Source organism: Gallinula chloropus (genome assembly GCF_964237585.1).
Source record: "Gallinula chloropus genome assembly, chromosome: 1".
Classification (NCBI taxonomy): domain Eukaryota; kingdom Metazoa; phylum Chordata; class Aves; order Gruiformes; family Rallidae; genus Gallinula; species Gallinula chloropus.
The window spans coordinates 40,631,738-40,655,161 of record NC_140085.1 but is presented as its reverse complement, the minus strand read 5'-3'; the positions used below and the strand labels follow the sequence as shown (position 1 = coordinate 40,655,161).

At 41.8% G+C, this 23,424-nt stretch overlaps 1 protein-coding gene across 1 annotated transcript in view; it reads right to left on the bottom strand.

Annotated features, from left to right (window-relative positions):
• MET (MET proto-oncogene, receptor tyrosine kinase) overlaps positions 1 to 9,811 on the bottom strand; it is a gene marked incomplete at its 3' end in the record, with an annotated part of 72,527 nt that extends 62,716 nt beyond the window's left edge. The window contains exon 1 of the mRNA XM_084264573.1: positions 8,606 to 9,811. Coding sequence (XP_084120699.1) covers positions 8,606 to 9,805 — 1,200 coding nt within the window. The 5' untranslated portion in view covers positions 9,806 to 9,811. The remainder of the gene's footprint in view (positions 1 to 8,605) is intronic.
• Positions 9,812 to 23,424: the final 13,613 nt, after the last annotated feature.

Below are 23,424 nucleotides of genomic sequence, written 5' to 3'. Positions count from 1 at the left end.
GTTCAACAGCAGGCCAAACGCATGCAAATAGTGTTGACTGGTGGCACCAAGATTACCTTGCATTTGTATCTTCCCAGTTTGCTTCCTTTATTAAATATTAATTAAGAGACTGGGTCCTCTGTATTGAACTAGCAATACCAGCACATGTATGTCCTGATAGGATCAGTAAGCCCCCAGAAAGAGGTATCCCAAACAGGTGAGTCAGTTGTTATTTGCCAACGAGGCTGCACAGAAGTCAGACTAGAAGAGTCTGCTGGGGATACGCAGTATGCACCCCACCTGCTGCTTTCACAGCACAGAAAGGCAGCTTATTTCCATGCTGATGTGGTGGGTACTAGGTATGCTGAATTTCTGTTCCTTCTTCAAGCCCTATCTAGTCAAACAACTAACTTGTTCTTCCCAAGAACTCTGTGTTGTTGGCATGTGGAATAGAATCAGAATTCACATCACAGAAGTGTTTGAAAACACACTATTCAAAATGCTATGAGCTTTGTAAAGCACAGTAGCACCAGATACTGGGACTGCAGACTTTTTGTAATCCTAAGGAAGGGTAAGAAGGGTAATAAATGGAACAGCTCAATTTTGCCAGTGGACACCAATATGCATGCTAAATAATTCTCATAGAAGCAGTTCCACGATGTTTCTTGTTTCTTCTTGACCAGTGAAAGACACCTTGAGGGTGTAGATGCTGTGGACTCTGTCCAGTGTTCATGGGGAACTGAATGTCCTGGGTCAGGGGACTGGGTTCTCCTGTTTTCTAAGAACTTCTTCTGAGGCACTGAAGGTTTAGAAGGTAAAAGAGTTTTTTTTCCTCTTTTTGTTTTAAACAAAGAATTGTTTCCCTCTTCTTCCTTCCTCGTCTCCCCAACATTCCTTGTGTATTTGAAAGCAAGTCAAAGATCTTTTTTTACAAAATACAGGAGAAGCATGTTCCCTTTATGAGAATAAACTTTCCAAGTCTCAACTGCGAAGTAGGAGACTTGAAGAAAAAGCAAGGAACTGGAAAGAGTCCTTTGGAATGGAAACAATCAAGTAATCCTTACTATGCAGTGGCCACTGCTATGTGTTGCTACTGCCTGGAGATGGTCCGAGTTACACAAGAAACCAACCCTTCAAAATACTATTTGTTACAAAATAAAGGACAATTTAGAGGGAATTACTGAAGGATTAATTACCTTTAAGTTGCAATTTCAGCTTTAAGGACTTGATCTAGAACTCACTGAAGTCAATGAGAAGATTACACAATTTTTTATGACCATTAGAAAAAGGCAATTTTTTTTTCAAGAACTCCATTGATGTAAAATCTTACATAGTATCATCTCACTATCTCTTAATACTTGTTGCTTTCATCTACTTCACTGCTAAAAGAAGGGGGGGGGGGAAAGGAAGTTACTGTACTGATGCTCCACTTAAGGTAATAGGTAAAAAGACATCCATGTTAAATGTAATTAGTTAATACAAATCAAGATGATTACATGTTCTATTGTCAAGATCATTCAAAGAGTTATTTGCTTTTGTCATTGAACAGTGCTGCATTAGTTCTCATAATTTAGTTAGTGCCTTAGCACTAAGTAAATCCTATTGATTCAGCAGATAAAATGGACCTAAGTAATCTTTGTGTTTTGCTGATTTCCCTTATATTAATTTAACATTTAACTCACCGTACAGATTATCAAAGGAGAGGTGTTGAGTAATTACACATTTTGAAGAAATAAAATAATGCATTGGAGGTGTTGGGTTGATAAAAGCAGTTCTGCTGTACGTTTGTAGCGTACATCAGGTGCATTTTTCATAGAAAGTCCTTATTTACATGGAAGCTGTTATGAAATAGAAAAACTGTGAATTCCAAGTAAACTAGTTATCCTAAGATAATGCTGAGTGTGGAGACTCTTATTCCAAGATAACATTGCACAACAACTGCATGTCCAGCCAAAACAGTGGTGCAAGAGATGTGTGGGACAAAAAGGAGGCCAGAAAGTAAGGGAAAACCATGCAATTTGCTGTAATTTTCACAGGCTGTGTATAAAAGCAGGGAAACATCTGCCTTAAGAAAATGAAGCCCTCATTATTACTTCCCCCAAGGCCATTCCTCCTCTAACATTTCACTGTTCTCACCCACTCCGTAGACACTGCAAGTAATATTTCTTTGTGACCTACACTTGCTTTCTGAATCATTTATGCCATGGATCTTCCTTGGCAGCATTTTTTTTTTCTATTTACTGTGGGATTTGACGCTGGTTCTACTTGTATGTTTGGAAATGAGGAGTAATTCCACTCTGATGCAAAAGCTGAGATCAGAAACCCACATGCCACCAAGAAAGTTCGAGTAACACAAGCCTCTCCTGGGTAATAATTACATAGTGTTGCTTTAGTGAGCAATAATGACGGCAATATGTGGTCCTGAGTCAGATCATGTAGAGTAAGTAGAGAAACTGCTGAGGTAAGGTAGGTGCTGAGTGAGCTGAAAGGCAGATGTCTGCTTCTTCAGGATTTATGTGTCTCTCCATCGTTTGGCAGCAGAACCTGAGGAAAATTCATTGCTTACTTAGATGTCTCAACTACCTACCCAAGCCAGGTGGGATGAATCCAGAACTTAGATCTGCATGCAGTGCACTGCAGAATCAGCTTCTCTTTCTCTGGAACAAGGAATTTTTTATGAAGGGATCCAAGCAGCTCTTTCAAGGAGGGGCTGACACGGTCCCATTGCAGAATAACCATCAGCAGGCTAGAGAGGAACTTAATTTGGGGCAAAGGAGCTTTAGAATTTGGTCTGAATCCAGGAAAAGAGACTTAGATCTGAATATTATACATCTCTAGGGAATGTCCTTAATGCTGCACACCTGCTAGTCTATATTTTAGATATCTTTTCTTGAGGAACTGTAAATGTTTTCAATTTTGCAATGTTACATAGGATAAAAAAAATTATTCTGCATCCAGTTCTAACCTTTAGTGTTATTTAAGGACCTTCTGAAATTCTGAGACATAAAAACACATGACCACAGAATCTAGATACCCATGTTAAAAATATAAATTTACCTTTCTGCCTGATATGGTTTCTGTGCAATTCCAGAGAAAAGCAGCAGAGTCACTCTTCCATATTAATAACCAATAGGGAACCCAGCCTTCAGTGGAAGAATTTGATTAAAAAGTCTGGAAATGGAACATTATTAGTAACTCTGGCTGATAAAGCAGTGCCCTTTGCAGAAAATGGTAGTTTAACGGCTACCACTTTTTCACAGAGAAGTACAGCTTTCATCGAGAAGATGATAAAACACCAAGCAGCAGCACTGGGAGGCCAACAGAGACAGGCCTCTAACAGGAGAAGGAAACTGTAGTTTCAGCAGCACTCAGTGACTAACAGGTCACCCCGCCAGACTCCATAGCTCCCGGGGCTTGGAAAAGCCTGAAAAGATACCTACCACTCAGGGCAGTGCAGTACTTTCCAAAGAAGCTTAAAAAAATGCCTTTTTCCTTGGTTTGCCCTTTTCTTGGTAACTCCTTTGCTATGGTGTCCAACTGTCCAGTCTCAGGGACAGAACAGCCCTCACCTCTGTAGTTACATGTCTGCTGAATCTGGCCCAGCCTGCGACACCCATACCCATACCCGCACTCATACTGTACCCCCTAAACACTCGTACCCAGGTCTGCACCCATGCCTCCCTTATATGTGGCTTAACTGGAGCTCAGGCTCTTCCTGCAATCCCTTAGGCCGTGCTATTCGCCTAAGTCGGGTCTTGCATGGCCAGGTGGGCCAGAAGGCCATGCACCTCTAATGGTAGACGGGAGCTGAGGGGTGAGCACACCCTGCCTTGCGCTGTAAGGTAAGGGGACTCTTAGGGTACTGCCTGGGCTTTCAGCATACGTGAGCACAGAACGTGGATGTCTGATGCAGCCTGTCCCCTTACCCCTCGGGTCTAAATCTGTTTTAAAAGGTGTCAGTGCACACTGTCCATCACCCAGTCCCTCTTCATTTATTCTCTAGAACACACAGAGAAGCTCACACAAAATCTGCAGGGATGGGAGCAGGCTTTGTGCCAGGCAGAGTGCTGTATGCCATTTGATATAGCATTTCCAGAGGAATAAACGACTGAACCAATCCAAAGGATTCTAGTGCCTGACTTTTAGGGAAAATATTCAGGCACATTCTACTTGCAATAGAAAAAACATTTCCTTCATGCTGTGAGATTACCTAAATATGCCACATCAACCCTTCCTAATCAGAGAGACGTGGTGTTATTTTTAAACCTGCCAAAAATTTTTAAGCCAAATGGTGTGGGATATTACGGTTACAGGGCCTCAAAAGAGTTATTTGTCTCTGTTTATTTTATTAAATATTCCTAGACATACCCTTAGGATGACAGATCAATAAGTGCCTTTGCGGTTTCCTGATAGAAGGCAGCAATTATTTTCTTCCATTACAATATAAGCATAACCCAATTTTACTCATCTATCATGTGTGTTATTGTAATAAAGAAGCATTGCCATGTGTTTATTTTACTGTCTCTTTATGTTTTGTTTTGGTGATCTTCTGTTTTCATTTCACATCCTTCCAAACAGTTTGTGTCTTCTAGTTTAAAGGAGTGGCAACCAGTTTGTCTTGCTTTAGGCCACTTGTTGGGAATATGGTGGGAAAAGTGTGTCGGTGCTTTCTCTATTCCTGTAAGGTGAAAGGAGTTTTCACCTGAACCTATCTGCAGACGAAAAAAACCACAGGAACTTTAAAGAGGTATTCTTCCATGGAAGTCAATAGTGACTGAAGTTGGGTATCAGAGAACTGAGCTCACAATTAGCACATAAGAGAAGCAGAAAGGCTAAACAAAGCCCATAAGATAATGATCTAACTAATGACAATTGAAAGGTACAGTTGAGGTCCCCAAGGCTGAACTCAACCCATTTTTCTCACTTGGAGAATCCATGATAGAGGTGCACACTACTGGACCATGTCTGCAAATGAAGTAAGCAGCATACATGTCCTCATCTAAGTACCCCTCTGCTTTGAGGAGTACCACACCAGGGCTGATATTGACTACCTGTGACCAAATAAACTCTGCTAAAAGCTGATATGCAGTTTTCTCTTCATTGTGGGTGAGGAGATTCCTGAACAGCAGCTACCTCTCAGACACGCTTGTCCTGACTTGGGCAATAAAAGCCCTTTACTATGAATCAAAATTTTTCTTCTAATTCAAAGCCAGTTCTGTTTCCCCCTTGCTGTCATTAAAGTGACAGCCAGCCAGCCCTTCCCTGAAGGAAATTATTAGGAAGCACTAACAGTCACAGCTCCACTGAGGTATGTTTGATACCAATCAGACGTGCCATTGAATTCACTTTTCCTAACGCTGACTTCAGTGAGTCCAGGCTTTGACTAATCATATATTTCACTTAAATACAACTGGAAATATTTAATTTTGATTTCAGAATTTTTTCCATAAGCACTGGAATAAGTGAAGCACAGTTGTGTCTGGATTTATATGTTGTGGTTCGTTGACTCTACTGTCTAACTAAGCTCTGACAGAGATTTTTCCCATGGGTGAGCAATACCTGCTTTGGTCCCTGTGAGTCCTTCTGATGTTTATAAAGGGGCTCCTTACACTTCATCAGTTTCCACAGCCTGTGTGTATATTGGATCTGTCTCTGGATTCGCACTTGGATTCACATCTTTAAGATCTCTTACTGTTGAGGGTGTCAGGACAGCTAACAGAAACACAGACATACAATAGCATGACCACATGAACTTCATTCCTTTAGGAAACAAGGCTAAAACCTAAGAAATTTTGTCAACCACATCAAGATGAATTGAAGGGGTTTTTTAGATGTTTAAAATCTGGGTTTAGGTTGAGGAAGAGTTTTGGATGTTTTATTCTGGTTTATTTTGGTCTAATTCTACCTTTAGCTGCCTAAAGAGTAAACGGTCCTGGGGGACAGTCACTTAAAAAGATGGACTACCCAAAGTCCAACAAAATTATGTGTAATTGTCTTGTGGGACTTTTTTTTGATAACATGAAATGGCCTTCATCAATCAGACTCTAACTGTAAATTATCAGATAGCACTGCCTTGCAAACATTGCTAAAAGCTCATTTTTCTTTCTAATGTTGAAGTTAGTGGTATACCATATTCACTGCTCTACTGTTCTCAGTGTCCTGTGACTTAATCTCACAGTGGTCAGTGCCTTTCACTTGCATCAGTGGTCTGTGGTTTCATTCTTTCAACATCAAAGAGAAAGATCATCTCAGCTACGTTACAAAAAGTAAGTTTTGAATTTTGCCAAAATAAACTGTGACAAAATCTCTCAGTTTTTAAAAGCCTTCTTTTAAGTTGAAGGTGACTTACAAAGGGGAAAAAATGGGTTATGCCCTCACGTACATTTTTATAATGTACAAAAAAGGCCCTAAGAGTTGAGAGGTCTGGGATTCTTTTTTTTAATTTTATTTTATATTTTATCTGCAGCAAAAATCAAGAAAGACCAGAGTTGACATTCCTGACACAAGCATAAGCATAAGATATAATGGGCTTTCCTTCTGCTGCCTGCTCCTTCCCTTACTTTACTTGCCAACTTTGCAGGTCTATTTTACACACCTGAGTAAAACAAGTGTATAAGGGATGGCTGGCAAACTCTTGCCAATCTTTTTGGCCTACTGAAACCTGAAAAATCTCACAGGACACTCTTCACTGGAGCCTTAATGAGTCCTTTGGAACACAACAAAGGAAATGGAATGGCAAAGCTTAACAATCTCGATATTTCAGTGTTAAGCAAACAGGACGGAAATTTCTGACTGCCTTTATGCCATTTAAAGGATCCACGAGAAATCACAGAAACATTTTTCCCTTTATCAATTTAATGTAGCAGAAATCAGAGTTCTGATGACATTTCTTGAAAATGGGCAACTATAATAAACCGTCTGCAGTATAAGACATTCAGTTCTGATATGCAAAGCAGCAGCAGACTCTGGAAAAGCTTTTGAATCAGGAAAGTACTTCCCAGCATGTGAAAAGTGGCAAATTATTCTGTCAATATTTTAATGGTATACTTCGCTATGAAAAGATCACCTTATGAAACAGGTGTACAGGCAAGAATGGAATGACATAAGTTAAAGGCAACGAGCTTTTAGACAGTCATTCCCAAATAAAATGCCCCAGGAACATGGCAAAAAAAAAGTACTTTCAGAGAAGAACAATGTTCATTATTAAAATGGAAAAAAATTAAGATCTGAAATGAAAAATTAGGACAGCAGTAACTCAGTGAAGAAAGTTAGTTACTGTGCTGAGTGTTTGCTAACTTCCCTTTAGTTCTTGAAAGTTGCCTTACACACCCCATCCCCCTGAAGGAATGAATTGCTATGCCTTGTGGTTGCTGTACCAGCATCCACAGGCAATGCCTGTATCTGTGTACAACACCTGAAGCCTGTGACAAGCAGTTGTTCCCCCAACTTCCAAAGCTGTTGTAATGACACTTAGCCTGGGTCGGACCCGCCTCTGAGCACATTCCTGCTACCAGAGAGAAGCCACAACAGTTCTGTAACAGATGCGTCTCTCCAGATCCCTCCAGTTGCACCCCTGGCAGTGATGAGCTGCCCTTCTCTTTCATGCAAGAGGCTCCCAGCTCCAACCAGGGCATGAGCCATCAACCCCATGTTGATGCCTTGTGCTGGGTGGAGGACCTCCAGGAGGACTTTGAAGTACAGGAGTGATGAAGGCCTGTGGTTCCCACTGTCACCAGGAGTGATTCTAACAATGGGGCACAATTTATCCTTCCAGCCCCAAATGCAAGTTGAGTTGTTGTAGATACAATTTGAAGCTCTAATGTTTCATGTTTCAAAAAAAAATTAAAATGACAAGTACCCCATTTCCAGATTCTGTGTTTCCTTTACAAGAACTGACACTGTCACAGACACTGGCCAGAGGGAAAGATATCACTTCTGTGCTGCCTTCACTCACATATTTCAGATGGTTGGAGAACGGCAGTTACCTGAACATACGGTGCACAGAGAGACAACCCTCCCATCCGAGACTACCGGTATCCTCATTCAGATGCACTTTTAATAGACACTTCTTTCATTAAGAAAACTGATTTCAGTGGGACCGTTTATGTATTGAGCATGAGTAATTGTATTACAATCTGGCTCTTCGTGGCATGTTCCAAACCAGCTCTTTCATTTTTTTCTGAAGAGGGCAGTGATTCAGCAGTAACATAGTTTAAAATATGAGTGATATTTTCAGGGACTCCTCAGTGCACATGGATATGAATGTTAATGAATACTTTTTTAAGATATTGAAATAAATGACTGCCTAAATGTTCCATTTATCTGCATCACAGTCTCTCCAGATCACAGAAAAACAATTACTTATAAATTAAAAAAAAATAAAAAGCTTGGGTGTTCTTTTTTCCCAGTACCACTAATACATTTTTAGCACCATAAGGACTTCAGTGATACCAACAATGAACTTACAGAGGAACTAATCCTTACAGAGCTGAATCATCAGCAGTGCTAAGTAATCTGAAATGATCAGAGACTTACATTTTGTAACTGAAACTGAGAGATGGCTACTTGGTAACACAGTAGGCAAAGAGAGAACCAGAGTTCCAAAATGTAAGAAATTGTCACTTACCTTATTCAAGCAGTATTTGCTCTCTTTCCCGTAGAAGTGCTGGAGACACTTCATGTTCTGCTTGTCGACGATCTTGTTGAAGAACTCGTTGATGGTTCGCACAGAGACAGCACAGACAGCAGATCTGTTGGTCGGTTCGGAAGAGTCTGGTTTGCTTTGTGCAAACACACCGTAGAGAATATCATCATTCAACCCAAGGCCCATTTCGTGGGCTAGAGCTGCTCCGGGCTTGCTTACATAGGCCGCTTGCAGAATGTTGAATACCTCCTTTCGGATGGACCGCTTCCTCCGCTTCTCGGTAAAGATACACTCAAGGGGCATTTCCATGTAAGAACGCATCTCCGAGTCTAAAGTGCAGAAGCGGATGATTCTCGTGTGAAAAGCCTGGGAGTCGAGAGATTCTCTCTGGACAGTCAGAAAATAGACAAAGTGATCATTTTCAAAGGCATGGACGTACCTAATGGGATACGAGTCGCGGAACTGAGGGAGGATATCGATGTAAGACTGATCTGTGAGAAATTCAAAACCATCCTGTGTTTCTTTTAACCGTCGAACCGATATTGAATGCAGCACATGAGGAGGCCGAAATGCAGATGTCACAGTATTTCCAACAAAGAAGTTGACAAACCTGTCCTTTTCCGTCACCAAAACTTTGGTTCCTAAACTGCTTACAACACAGTCAGGACAATTATCTGCTTCTCCATCCACCCGGGGTGAATACATGCAGTGCACCTCGCTTTCAATGTCAGCAGGGTTGTCAGGATGAATGATGTGGCGGTGGCAGACGCCTCCGGACACACTACCACAGCTGATGAGCTGATCATCATAATAAGTTTCTAAGAGCAGTGCCATGTTGACATTATCCTTCCATACGCTGTTAGATAAATTGGCTTTATCCTTGCATTCTTCGCATGGTGCGCAGTCAGGGTTCTCCAAAATGGGCCCAGTCTTGAACACAGAAATGTTCTGGAGGGTTTCATTTAGTACATAAATCTTGTTGACTGCTCCAATATAAACGTGATGCTTATATAAAACTACATTCTGAATCGGTGTTTCTGCGACGAAGTGAGGAAGCTCGTATTTTACACTCAGATTCATCTCTGATTTCTTAGCTGCTTCTTTGCATTGTCCATGGCTCCTCTGCAGCAAGGCAAACAGGAATATGATAAACCCAGAAGGATACGCAGTAAAAGGCTTCATTGTCAGAGATTTAGTCTGTCAAAAATATATTTAGAGGAAAGAGCGGTTATATTTCAAATACTAGACCGTAAGTTTATCAGTCAACAGAAATCCGTTTCTAGGCTGCGTGTATTAGCTGAACTATTTTGATTTAAGAAGTGATGCAATCTTGCTTAGTGTTGTTAACAGTCTCGTGCTAGAAACTGGTATGATTACTGCTCTTTACTGGGACCCACTTCACCGCTTTCGAAACGGTTCACAGAAGGATTTTCTTATGATGAATTTTTCAAGACCCCTCTGTGTGTTGTACAGCAGCAGAAGAGACATGACTGCATCCACGCTGGCGTCAAAACCAGCTGACCGATACGATTTAGAACCAGACGGTGCATGGTAGCTGAAAGCAAATCTGCTCAGGACGGTCAGGACACAACTGCACACGAAGTAGTTGTAGCACTTCAGCGTGTGGGTATGTCTGGCAAGTTCCTCAAGGGGCTGAGCTGGTTCTTAGCACAGCTGCTCAAAAAGAGAAATAAGAAAGACGTGACGTAATGCAAAGATTTGGGCTTCTCTTTTAGTCTCTTGACTTTTTTGATTAACCAAGGAAAAGACTTTTCTCCACTGGACCAAAGGAAGAAACCTCCTCTCGCCCTCCAGCTCCCCAAATCACTGTCTTTCATAAGGCCCTGGGTTGGAAAAAAGAATGTTGGAGGGGTTTTTTTCAGCCAGCTCTACTTCTTGGAACAGTCATTTTCCCGAGTGTTGACAAGGTTTTGTAATATACTGTTAGAATATTTTATGCATCATGTGGTGCCTGGCATGTGCAAGTTTTATTTTAGGCCTTGTACCACAGCAGCAAGTCACTCTGGTAAACCTTCACAAGATACAGGCGTATCACTGTATTGCAAACAAAGGGGTATCAAGTGACCTACAGCCATTAACTGACGAAATCAAACAACCTACAGCTTTTCTTTTTTACTTTTTTTTTTCACGTCTCCACACAATTGTTTGATGTGGCTTGAAAAACCAAAGGCAGATGACTAGTGTGATATTTCACCCCCTCGGAAGATCAATTAAATGAACTGTGGTTATGAGCGTTTCAGTGCAGTGTCCACGCTATGCCCTGTCACACCAGACATTTTCTGTTAATGTCATGACACAGTTGTTAAGCCAAATTTAGCTTCTTCATGGAGCAAACAATTATGTATTCTAACAGCGACAGGATCGCCTATGTTGAAAAAAATAATCATGGTTTGGCTGTGGTTAAGCAGTTGTTGCTAATCAAGAAATGTTTATGACCACTGAAAGGATTTAAAATAGGCAACCTTGAAAACTAAAAACTAATAATAGGAATAATAGGAATCTGTACTGACTTTTTATGTCATGAAGACTTTGAGCAAAATGAAAAGGCTACTACAGACCAGAGCTGTTTCAGCTGTGTATAAATTCAGTGTTTTCACTAGATTGGTTTAAACAATCCATCAATAATATCTTGCATTCTTTGTGACATTTTGTTTCAGCATCCACTGAACTCTTTCTGTGGCTAACCTCATTAGTTACACAAAATAATAGGTTTTGGAAAGAAAGAACTATTTTTCCTCCCTGTTATTTGATAAGAATCATGATGGAGAGCTGGGGATAAAAATCAGAACACAGGCTATTTGCAAGTATTAGCTGGTAAGAACAAGTCACACTTCTGGTACTGAGAAATGAAGATCTCCCTTCAAATCAACGACATTTCCCGATATTAATTAGCGATAACAGAATCCTGGGGGGAGGCAAGAGGGAAATCAATCGTGGATTTAAGTTTGAAAGAAAAAGAAAAGAAGAAAGAGCAGCGATGTTGCTATAATTAGAAATGAGCCCCAGCACACAGAGCACCAACTTCTACATTGTATAGGGCGGGAAACGTTTTTCTCATCCTCTGAAATGTCTTACTGTTAGAGAATTTTTTCCTGCCCTGTGCTAGGATGAAACTAAGAGCTTCCAAAGTTTGTGTGAAACACCCACAAGTCACCCCCGGTCCAAGAACAACCGTGCGCACGTCCCTGCCTCGCTGGCACCAAGCAAAGGTCCCGGCAACGGGAGGAGCGGGGGCCTGATCTGCCTTGCCTTGCCTCCTTTCAGCAGCACATCCACCCAGGAATCTGCTAAAACTGATACATTCCTGCAGAGTCACTTCTGACGACTCAACGTGTTCTGACAAATACCGGATTAAGCGGCAAATTCCAAAAGTGCTCCAATTCTGACAGAATGCAGGGACAGGTATATTGTTTACCACAGCGAGTCTGAACCCGAGTAACTGAGGTGGCACCACGGCAGAGAGAGAAAACAGGTGGGACAACAGTTAGATGAGGCTGATCGACCACCAATACAGGAAAGAAGGTGCAAGGTTACTTAGCAGGCACCTACTTTGTCGCAGTATATTCTTTGCTATGTTCCTGTTTTAATCCGTTCCCAAACCGATTTCCCATCCAGTGTGCCCCTCAGCCTCCAGTTTACAGTCCTCCCCATTCTTCCAGTGTCTGACAAAGAAGATCCCTTGTTGTCCAACAGTAAACCAACGTGCGCTGCAGAGGGACTTAGAGTCATAAATACTGTCTGATTTATTCTTTCCCTCAAACCACATCTTGGGATGTGATGCCAGTATCCTCAGACTGGCTACTCAGCCCATACTCGTTCGGTTAAACAGCGCTGGTTTGAATCTCTGCTCGGGGACAGAAAATTCCTCCTCAGGTTCCTTTTGCAACTGAGTGCAACAAAAAAAGCTTAACAGCAAGAACAAGGGTGGGATTCAGTGTAAAGCAAAGGACGCCAGGAATAATAGGTACTGTATTTCACTGCTACAGGAAGGAAAATATGAGCAATAAGTGAAAACTAAGTCATCTTTGCTCTCCTATTTGAGCGCCATCCTTGTGCCTTCCTTTGTATGCTTTTGAGACGTTTCAGCATCCTCCCAGAGAGAAATCTGCTGATTCCCACCTACAGGAAGCTCAGGCTCAGATTTATGGGCATCTCTAGGGAAGATGGTTCCCCACAATGCACATCTCCAGCACGCTGTCAATCTTTCCTCAAGGTGCCTGAAATCAGAAGGCACGTGCTCTACTGCGAGACGTTTATAGCTTAGGGAGGACACAGGAGTTATGCGAAGAGTACAGTGTGCAACTCCTTTTTTTTTAGGCATTTGTTTTTTAACAGCCCTCACATCTCATAAACTCTACTGCTCCTCTGTGAGACTCCTGTGACATTTGGTGCCTCTTTTTATTGGCATTAGACCCAGGGTCTTTCTCTATTCCACTGCTTTTTTTGTAACCTCCAGACTAGGTCTTAGCAAACACACTTGAGCACATCCTGAAGAAGCAGGAAAACTTGGGAGAAATTCAGTCCCACTTCCTTCAAAGGTCCAGTAGTCCCAGTTCTCCTTAGCACATACTTAAATGTAATTTCAGTTGAACTTAAGCACTTAAAAGAGTTCTGCTGAATTAGAACCAAAATACTTAGGCTGTAGGTACACTTTTTGAGTACAGGTCAAAGAACTAGCTGCTGTCTATCACTTGCAAAAGGAAAACAAGTAATTCCTTTGTTTCCCTACTTGGTTTGAATGATGGATGCTGTTCATTCTTTCGTGACCTTCCCGTGACTTGTGTGTCAGTGTGTCTTTCATGTGTCTGCAGAATACTTGTAAGCTTTGGCCTGTGATAACTATCAGCAAGTAATAGCTGCGGATGGATTATTCCTTTTGTAAGAGATATTTTCAAAGCCTGTGTCATGATGTGCTCATTTTTCCATCCCTCAAGAGATTCTAGCTTGTTTAACTGATGAGAAAATGGATTTTGGTCAACCGTTGCAAGTGGCTAGTAATGATGTGTCATATTAGTGTGCTTGGCAACCTCAAGTGCTATGGCTGATGCTTCCCACCAGGCTTGGTCTTGAGTGTTTGTGTACCATTAACGGCTTTCCAATGACAATCTTTTCCCTATAAGTTTCATTCTCCCTAATTATGGCCTGGGTGATAATTTGTAAACATTGAACATCATGTCTCTTCTTCACACTGTTTGCCACCGTACTGACAAGTCAGGCCTGGCCTTATTGTGGAATAATGTTCAAGCTGTCGTATGCAAGGAAGCCAGAAAACGCAGTCACGCTTGTTTTCCTAGCCCTCACTTCAACAACTCGGGTCCCATGTAACTCTGAGCAGAAAGCACTCCATGGATCTGCACAAGCTAAGGCAACACACTGGCACAAAAGTGGTTTTTTAGCTTGTTTGGTGCATCTCATTTTTCCTCGCTTTATTACAGAAAAGGAAATGACAGGGCCCTGCGTATCCCACGTGTTTGTACAAGAATACATTCAGCCCTCAGGTCAGTCATTTCGGGTTAGGTAATAGCAGAGCCATATTAATTCATATTTCAGTAACTCTATTGTCAGCAAATGGTAGCTTTTTCACCTCTTTGAAGAAATATTTGATAGCACAGTTTAACATGCTTTCCCAGGTATGTCTTGTTGCTTTGGGCTCTGACAGACTTATGGCAAATTAATACAGGATAACCAGAGTGATTGCTGCTCCTGAGAGATCAGTCTGCTTCAGACCAAAATCTATGCAAGTTCAGGGCCTAATTCCCAGTGGATGAGACGCTCTGCCATGGAGACAGCAGCATCTTTTAATAGGAGAGGGCAAATGAGAGGGGGAGATGTATAACTTTAATATGTTGTTGCAAATGTGTCACAGCACTGGCACCAGCTTCAACAGACCAAGCCCACAGTGGACTTATCTTCATAAGAATTTCTGATTAACCAATTATATCTGCAGATGAGATTGGTTATATGTAAAACACTTACTGAGGTTAACTTATATTCTCTATCCATGGATTAAATATAAATCAGATTTGCTAACCTGAATTAGCCACCTTCAGGTAACGCAACAGAGAGAACAGGGAAATTGGAGGGAGTAAACCAACAACAAACATGCAAATGATCCCCAAGTTGAATTCAAACGAGCAATCTGAGTTAAAATCCATGTTCCCTTGCCTTCAGCACTGTTTTAGCTCTAGTTTAGGTCACTCGTCCTGACTAGGATGGGAACATAATTTTTCTGCAGAGTGAGATACGTGCACTAACCCGATGATTTTCACAGGGCACAGTCACAGGACTTGGTACCAGTGACTTAGGCGATAGTTTATAACAGAGCTGGGAGGTTTCTGTGGTACTTTCTTACAATATTCAAATATCAAAACCAAAACCAGACCAAACCCCAGAACTAAATTCTCCCTACATAAAATACACTCTTGAATATACATGGTCCATTACCGGGTCCAACACATGATTGTGATTCACAGCAGCTATCAGCAGAAGCACTTTCATTGTCTGCCAGGTTTATTTTTAACAAGCATTAAAACACAAGAACACTAATCTGTCCTTTGCAGTGGAGAAAACGTTACTCTTATACACGTTTAGCATTATTTTTTGTAGTTGTCCTACAGTGCAATAAAGTGTAGAGTGTTTTCTTTGAAACTTGCTTCAGATCTTAACATCTTAAAGCCAACTCATGTCTTGGGTCTGCAGCACAACTGGATTTATTTAATCATTTTTTTGTGGTGATGGGCTACAATGGCACTACAGGTTCTTTCATACCAGACTGCAGCAAACACTCACTGATACATTACGCACAAGTAGGGAAGATCAAAAGCTATACATTGCTCAGAAAGACTAATTTAAAAGGTGGTACACAGCATTTGCTGGGATTCAGGGAAATTTCTCATGTGAGGAAGTGGTACTCATTCTGAGGGCTGAGAAATCAACTCCACAAAGAACAGGAACTAGAAAAGTTCAAAATATACAAAGAATAATTGAAAAACAGAGAGGAAATACCCACAATAAGGTAGGTCCTTCGTTATTAGTTACTGCTTCTATTTCCAGATGCATTTGGATCTTTCAATAGAGGACAGCTTTCCACATCTGGATACATAAAGAATTATCACATTGCTCAGCAATAGCAGGAAAACAGAGAGCAAACTTTGAACAACACTATTGATCCACTCCATTGATCTGAAATGCAAGTCAGCGATTGCAGGGCTTCAGTAAGAAAATACCTGTGTCATTGTTGTGGCTTTTCACCACTACCTTAGGAGTAAAATAAATCCAGTTCTAACACAGACTTAAACTCGGTATCTGCAGCAAATGATTCAGCCTGACAACTGACCTGTGAACATCTTAGTCCAAATGTTCAGTCCAAGCAGAAAAGGAGCTTGGGGGAGGGGGGGCAGAGTAACATGTTATGCTTGTTATGGTACATACAATGACTGATAACACTGGCCCGTGTTGGTGAATATGGAGACATTTGGATTTCCCTCCCAATTTTTCACGTATTTGGCCAGACTAATTAATCTCTTAATGTATTTCCACTGTATATGCAAAGACCTTTATTGACTCCAGACAGTCAAGGTAAATGCAGACATGTGCCCTGGTTCACTGAGGAAGTCACCCCAGCTCAGGTAAAGACAAACATCCTTTTTGGTGTGCATAAAACCACCTTACTGTAGGAGGAAGCAGTTTTCTTCCATTTCTGAGTCGATCCTGTTGATCAACTTTTTGCATGAGTCTGAGCATTTTGCGGTTGTCTGTACAGAATGGGGACAGTGTAATTTCCTTGGAATGTAGTTCCTCCTTTTGTAAAGAGCCAAGTTGGCAAACCTGGCTGCAAGCACAGTTTTAGCTCGATTCCCTTAACTACTCTCAGCACTTAGATTTTCTACTTTATGCTTTATGGTTATAAAATCTATCTACCTGAATTCTTGTATTGAAATGCAGAGTGGATTTTGGAAACCTTTCCTGTCTTGCAAAGCTAACAGCTTCCCATACTGTGATAATTAAAGGAATGGCATGGGTTATAAAATGAAAAAGATTAAAAGGCAGATAGCCACGAGTAACCAAGACAGCATACAGATTTGGTCTAAATGTTCTAACAGCAATTATGAATGATTGTGATGCAGGGCATTTCCTGCAGTTTAATTGTCATTTGGTGCTAATGGTTCTTAGGGGTCCCCGAGACAATAACTCTTCATAGCCAAACATTAATCTCTTAGAAAAAGAAAAAGCAAAAGAAGAAAGAGTTCTGTACATCAACAGACAGTGATGATAAAGTGTAATATATGAAAATTGTACCAAAGGGTCTACATGCACACCAAATTATTCGGTTTCCTTTTGATGCGATAGTAAACATAATAAGTATAATGACAACAGCAACTAAAGCCCAACAAGTCCCTGAATTCCTCCAAGGTGTGGTACAAATACCTAGGATACCAAGCAAAAGAAATTGTGCTGCCTCTGTCCTTTTCTCTGAAAGAGCTGGCAGGACGGTGTCAAGCAGTGGCTTTTCTGCTCCGTGGGCCCACATAAAGCATGCCACTGGTGCCATGACTTCACCCTTCTCAGTCAATGTGTTTCCAAGAGCCACAAGGCAAATTAGTGACAAAAGCCAGGGTCAAGGATTTCCAATAGGTTGCTGACGTCTGGCTTGATACTTAGTTCATCAAGCCAAGATGTCATGGTCAAACTTCATGCAGGGTTCCCAGCGAGATCAGCACATCTGTAAGAGTGTGTGTTGGGCCCCCCAATTCGGAGGGTTCACCCAAGGGCTGGAGTGAGGCTGCTGGGGGCTGCCTTATCCAGGCAACAGAGAAACTGGGAAAAAGCTCTGCTTGTAGACATGTGCCGGCACTGCAGAGACCTTTAAGTCACCTCCAAGCATCTAGGAGCTTTGTCAGTCTGCTGAACTGGTCTGGCCTGGCACAGCCCATTGGGCTGATATTGTGATTTGTCCACATGTATTTTCAGTGCTGGAAAACAGACTGCACTGTTTCCATGCCCAGGCTGGCTTCGCAAGCAGCATAACCACGGTTGTGTGATGTTGCATCTAACTACCCCTGCCAAACACAAACAGCCTCTATGCAAAACTAACTCAGTGGTCTTTGCCCCATGACATGACGTGGTGCAGACCCTCAGAACGGCTACATAGAGCTGAATTGGCTGTGTTTGTAAATGAGCCTGGTGAAAGTAATGAAGTCTGTATTTATGCCTTAGCTTAGCAGAACACATCCTTTATCTGGTACCCAAGTTAATAACCTGATGGTCTACTTAGCTTCATAGCAGCTTTTTGATAATCAAACAGGAACAATGTCAAGGATAGTGTTCATTTCCCATCTGTGTTTGGTTAGGAGGTTACGACCTTTTCTTCTTAATGCTGACCTCGCTTTTGTCACTGCAAGTTTATGTTATTGCAATGCACTTTAACTGATGCCCTACTTTCACTCAGTTTAGAAACTGAGTTAATGATGGCTCATTGGCATGACTGCTGCCTTGCTGTGAACCTGTGATTCATGATCAGCTTCCAAGGACTTTACGGTATTGGTGTTCATAAATCCCGAAATGGCCTGGGACCAGCCTATCTGACATCCCGGCTCTCACCAGAGGCAACAGTGTCACAGCTGCAATCAGTGGAGTGGCTGGTCTGAAGCAGCCTCAGCTCCTGTTTTTTGGCAGATCTCCCTCAGCGAGGGTCTGTCAGCCAGAGCTTTTATTCTGAAATATTGTGCTGACCTTCAGAAGATGCTGAAAAGCTCAGTAGTTTGAAGAAGGTGTTCAGGGATGGCTGAGCAGTCTGAGTTTTTTCATGCTAATGAGGTCTTTTTTTATTAGTATTTTTAATGGATTCTTCAGCTGCTTCACTTTCTTTCAGCCTTTCCCCTCCCCTCATTTTGGGGAGACCTAGGAAGCTTAAATGCGCAACTGCTGCTCTCAAGGGTTCTTGTTTGTACAGGGTCTGGTACCAGGCTTTAGACTTGTTCAGATTCCAGTGTCTCCTTTGGAAATCTGGAGCCAGTTTCAAGGAGCTTGCGAGATAAGCAAAGAGGCTGTTTCCAAACTGCAGACAGTATTTACCTTTCTCATAGGGGTGACATGAGGATAAATGAGCTCATTCTTACAAAACATCTCCAAATTATGAAGGGCTTAGTGCCGGCATTTACAACAGGCACAGCATGGCTGAGCTGTAGGATGGTGCCTACCATAAAGGAGGTGATGTAAAACCACGGTCTTCATCTCCTCGTGAACAGGTTGGCCAAAGGTCTAAATCTGGGACTGGGGCTTGGCTCTGCCCCTCTCTGCCACCTGCCCTCCCCTGGATGCAGGCAGCCCCTGCTAGTACTCTCCTGCCCTTCTGCCATGAAAGATCCAGCATCCTACCTTGATGGCTGCTCCTCCCTCCCCTCCTCGTATCCCAGCAGAAAGATGCAGACAGCAGAAGGTGTGGATGCGAATCCTCGGAGGCAAAGCGGTCCCCATGCTTTAGAGCCAAGCGGGCCAGGCAGAAGAGCAGGGATTTAGTGTGGGACTGGAGGCTGCCTGTCAGCAGCAGGACTCATCTGCGGTGCCCGGCTCCATCCTGTCTGGGGACTGCAAACGAGCTTAGCTGGGAGCTGTAATCCAGCCAGGACTGAGGGCCTCTTACTGCTCCATGTGACTCCTTCTCCTGCAGAGCTGATGCTCAGGTGAGGGGCACACACAGCATGAAGTGCAGGCACCTGCTCATCTCAGCACCTGAGAGCTTTGTGGACAGCAAGCGTTAGCTTTCTGGATCCCTTTCTTGGACTTGTGCCCTGAACTCACTCTAAACCCCATTTTAGATGCCAAAGTAGCCTCTCTGGATCCTACCCATAATTTCAAGCTTGGTTGGCTTATCCAAAAAGAAAATAAAATGGCAGTGGTGAAATTGGAAATGTCAGTTAATGTACGTTTTTAATTTAGGACTTTCTATTACAACAACTGCTCCTGAGCATGAGGTTTTGTTAAACTGTTGCTACCAGAGAACTGAACACTTCAGGCACCGAGGAAAAGTCACTGTTCAGCAACTGAACACCTACGATTGAACAAGAGTATTTTCTTTTTACCTCCCTGCTCTGACTTAAAACATTCAAATTATATTGTGTTGCTTATTAGCACCATGTGTGACATGTTCAAATGAAAAAAAATGGACTTGTGTGATTAATAATTACTCACTTGAGCAACTGAAATTTCAACAGAAACTAGCTGTTGGGGGTGATAATGGGAGAGATCTAAAAAAATCTTACACACCTGGATTTTCACATGAAAGCCTGGTTTCAGACCTAAGGTCTGCTACATTCCTTTACAGTGAAGCCACCACCTTTTCCAAGACTTGACTCCGCAGTCTTCATGCAAACAACATTCTCATCGATTCCTATGGTAGTTGAGCTGACTAAGGACTAGAAAACGGGGTGCTTAAAACAGCCTGAAAGGCAGAAGATCTGTTGACAAGACATAATCTCAATATTACCTCATTTAAAATGAGCAATAGATGATACAGAGTAAATACTGAGATGTAGAAAGCACAACTTAACAGGGATGATAGGTGCAGAAGGGTAAATCTTTAAAATTCTTATATATTGTTAATGAAGATAATCATTACTCTTTAAAGAAAGACTGAATTAACCTACATTGCGTTTCCAAGTAACTAGCTAATGGACACGGGCATTATCTTTTCATACGTCTCTGAAATTCCTATAAACCATGCCTGGGCAAATATTTGACTGATGGGCTTTTACCCCCATTAATAGCATGCAAAGGGAGGTCTCGGTAAATAACTACCCTTCAGATTTGCCTTCTCCAGAAAGGGAAAGGGGTACTTTCTTATATCCTTTAGCCACCTCTTACTGCTCCTTGCTGCTTCCTTGAAAGGCTTTTTTGTGCCGTGAAAACAATTGGCTGGTTGTTACCTTATTTTTTGTGCCCTGCGGGGATTTCAGGCGCTGTACTCTCTCTCTCCTCAGATAAGCAGGAAGCCCTCCCACTGCAGTGGGGAAACTTTGGAAGCCACGCATTGCTTATCTGCAGGCTGAGCTTGGCCCCAGCCTGTGGTTAGTTTACGAGAGAAACGTGGCATTATTTGCATTAAAGGAGTGCTTTCAAAGCACCTTACATGAAAACCTCTGGCTTCGAAAACAAACAAACCAACCAAAAAAAACCCAAAAACATGCAGCAATTTTCAGGAAGCAGCAAAGATGTCTTTGAGCTCTCCCCCAGCCGATTGTATCACGGCAGCTCACATCTGAAGAAGAACAAACGCACGCTTATTTTTGCAAATGTGTTTACAGAAGGAAATCAAAACTCCAGCGAGCTGGCAAACAGTCCTCCTGACTGATAATGACCACGCACGGTGCTTTCCCTTTTTAGCCCTGCAGGAAAAACATAGGATTCAGTTCTGCAATTAGAAGGTCGTTAACGATTTCTGTGATTTCATGCTCTCTGTGCTGACTTCACCTACCTCCTGTCTGGCTCTCATCTCTCCCAACCTCTATTAGCACGCTCTGCATCCAGAGCTCCCTCATCTTCTGTTGTCTGCCACAGTTATCCAGGTACAAAAAAACCTCCAACCCAAAAAACTGTTGTTGGTCAGGTCTTTCCAAATATAACCCGGAGAGGGAGGGAATCATCCCTTACATGCCTTGCAATCCTTTTGTATATATAAGGTTGGGATAGTAAGGACAAAAATCCAGGGGAATTCGGTACAAAGAGTAATAACTGAATTCTGTGGGATTTAATGGAAGATAAATTGCGATGGGGTTTTAACATATTGCAGTGAAGCACAAACAGAGCTGGTCTTAAATTTCACAGTCTAGTTCAAAAGCTTACAGTAAGGTTCCCGTGCTGGGTAGATTCAATTGGGGTTGGATGAGCCAAGGTAGAGACCTGGCAAGGTCTGGAGAATATCACAGGAGAGGACATCCCCAGACAAGGAGTTATTTAATCCTCTGGGAAGGCAAAAGGACATGGTGAAATGCTGCCACCGTGCCATGTGCTCTGATGATTCATATGCAAGACCAGTGTTTGCAGTACCAGGAAAAACAAACTTTTGGGAATTTCAGATTCCAACCACAATATGCTTAATAAACACTAAATATTAAGAAATGAGGAAAGCAAAGAAAACCAGAAACAAAGCCACAATACAAGTGTGGATCCTCTACCTGATCTCAGCACTTGCATAGTTTCCACTGAAGGCGATGGAACGTAATTGTATCCAGAAACCACAAGTTACCTAGACGCATCCACATCCTGGCTGGGGGAACAGACCCCCATTTACTATTTGGAAGTGCAGCAAACACAAACAAGCATAAAACTCATTATCACATGACCCTCTGTCCTTGAACACAAATGGGAAAGCAACAGCAAAGCAGATGCCAAAGTTTTTCTCCATCAAAAGGGTTAAACAACAGGTTAGATAAAATTTTCAATCATCTAGCGTGGGCTAAATTGCATCCTCAAACATGCACAACATTTCCCACTGATTTGAATGGACAGTAAACACATTTTTCAGGGTGAAATTTGGATTATATTCTCTGATGCAGAAGTGCTTAATCACATAGGGAGCTCCACATTGGCTCACTGCTTCACTGGAGTCCATTGATGTTTGCATTCTACCTACTCTTTGATGTATTATTAATATTGTAATTGTTTGGGGTTTTTTTATTGCAGATTTGGCCATTTGTAAGAATCATATCAAATATCGAGTATTAACAAGAAACATTTTTCCTGAGGAAAAATATTGGCCATTAATCTAAAGAGCAATAGCAATAAACCTTAAAGAGTTTAAGCAAAGGTTCTGCAGGACAGCAATATGTAACATTTAAAATTAGTACCCACTTTCTAAAAGTAGACAGAAGAGCTGAATATAACTCCAGTAATTCATTTAACATTTCCAATGACATTAGGAAATAGGAATTAATCAACTTTTGACATGAATTCAGCTACCAACACCTCTTACTGCCTTCAGCAAAGCTGCCTCTTTGCTTTATCCTGCTAACTAATAGAATCTGGTATTTTTGATAGGAAGACACACGTCATGAAGACACATGAAAATGATATAATAATACTCATAACAGATACAGGGATGTGTAATAACAGATAAAAGGATATATAACTCCTGTAACATAAATCCTAATACAATCTTGGCTGTGAAACAGTTTTAGTGATGGAGAGAAGTCCAAGCCTTAGTTACTACGGTATATATCTTAAGACAGATGACACTTGAGAAGTTATTGCAGTTTTACAGAGAAAAACCTGTTCTTTTCTAGTCATGCATTTAGGGTGACCCACAGATTTGGGTATTTTCTCAAAGGCTGGGGTTACTCGGAAACCTGCCCCCTTTGTCCTTCCAGGATCATCCATGGTGAAGGTTCAAAGGGGAGGGAAGCCAAACCCAGTGTCTTACTGAGTACCTCCAATAGTCCTGAAGTCTTAGTGTTTTAGTTTGGGGACAGCAACCCAAAAAGCATTCTTATTCATGATAAAGCTAAAGACAAACCAACTAAAACCCATGGATCTCCCTAGGCATTCCCATGGCACAAGAAAACTCTACCAAGCTTGAAACCATGTTATCTAGAACAGCTTCAGTATGGAAAAACTGAAGTAAAGGAAAGGTGAGGTTCAGCAGGCAGCTCAAACAAACTAAAAAATAAAGAAACCAAAGAAATATTATGTCCTAAAATGGGGGGAAATAAATAAGATTGGAATTCTGACTGTAGCTGGTAATTGTTTTCATCTGCTCATCAGACATGCTCAGAAAGGAGCCCCAC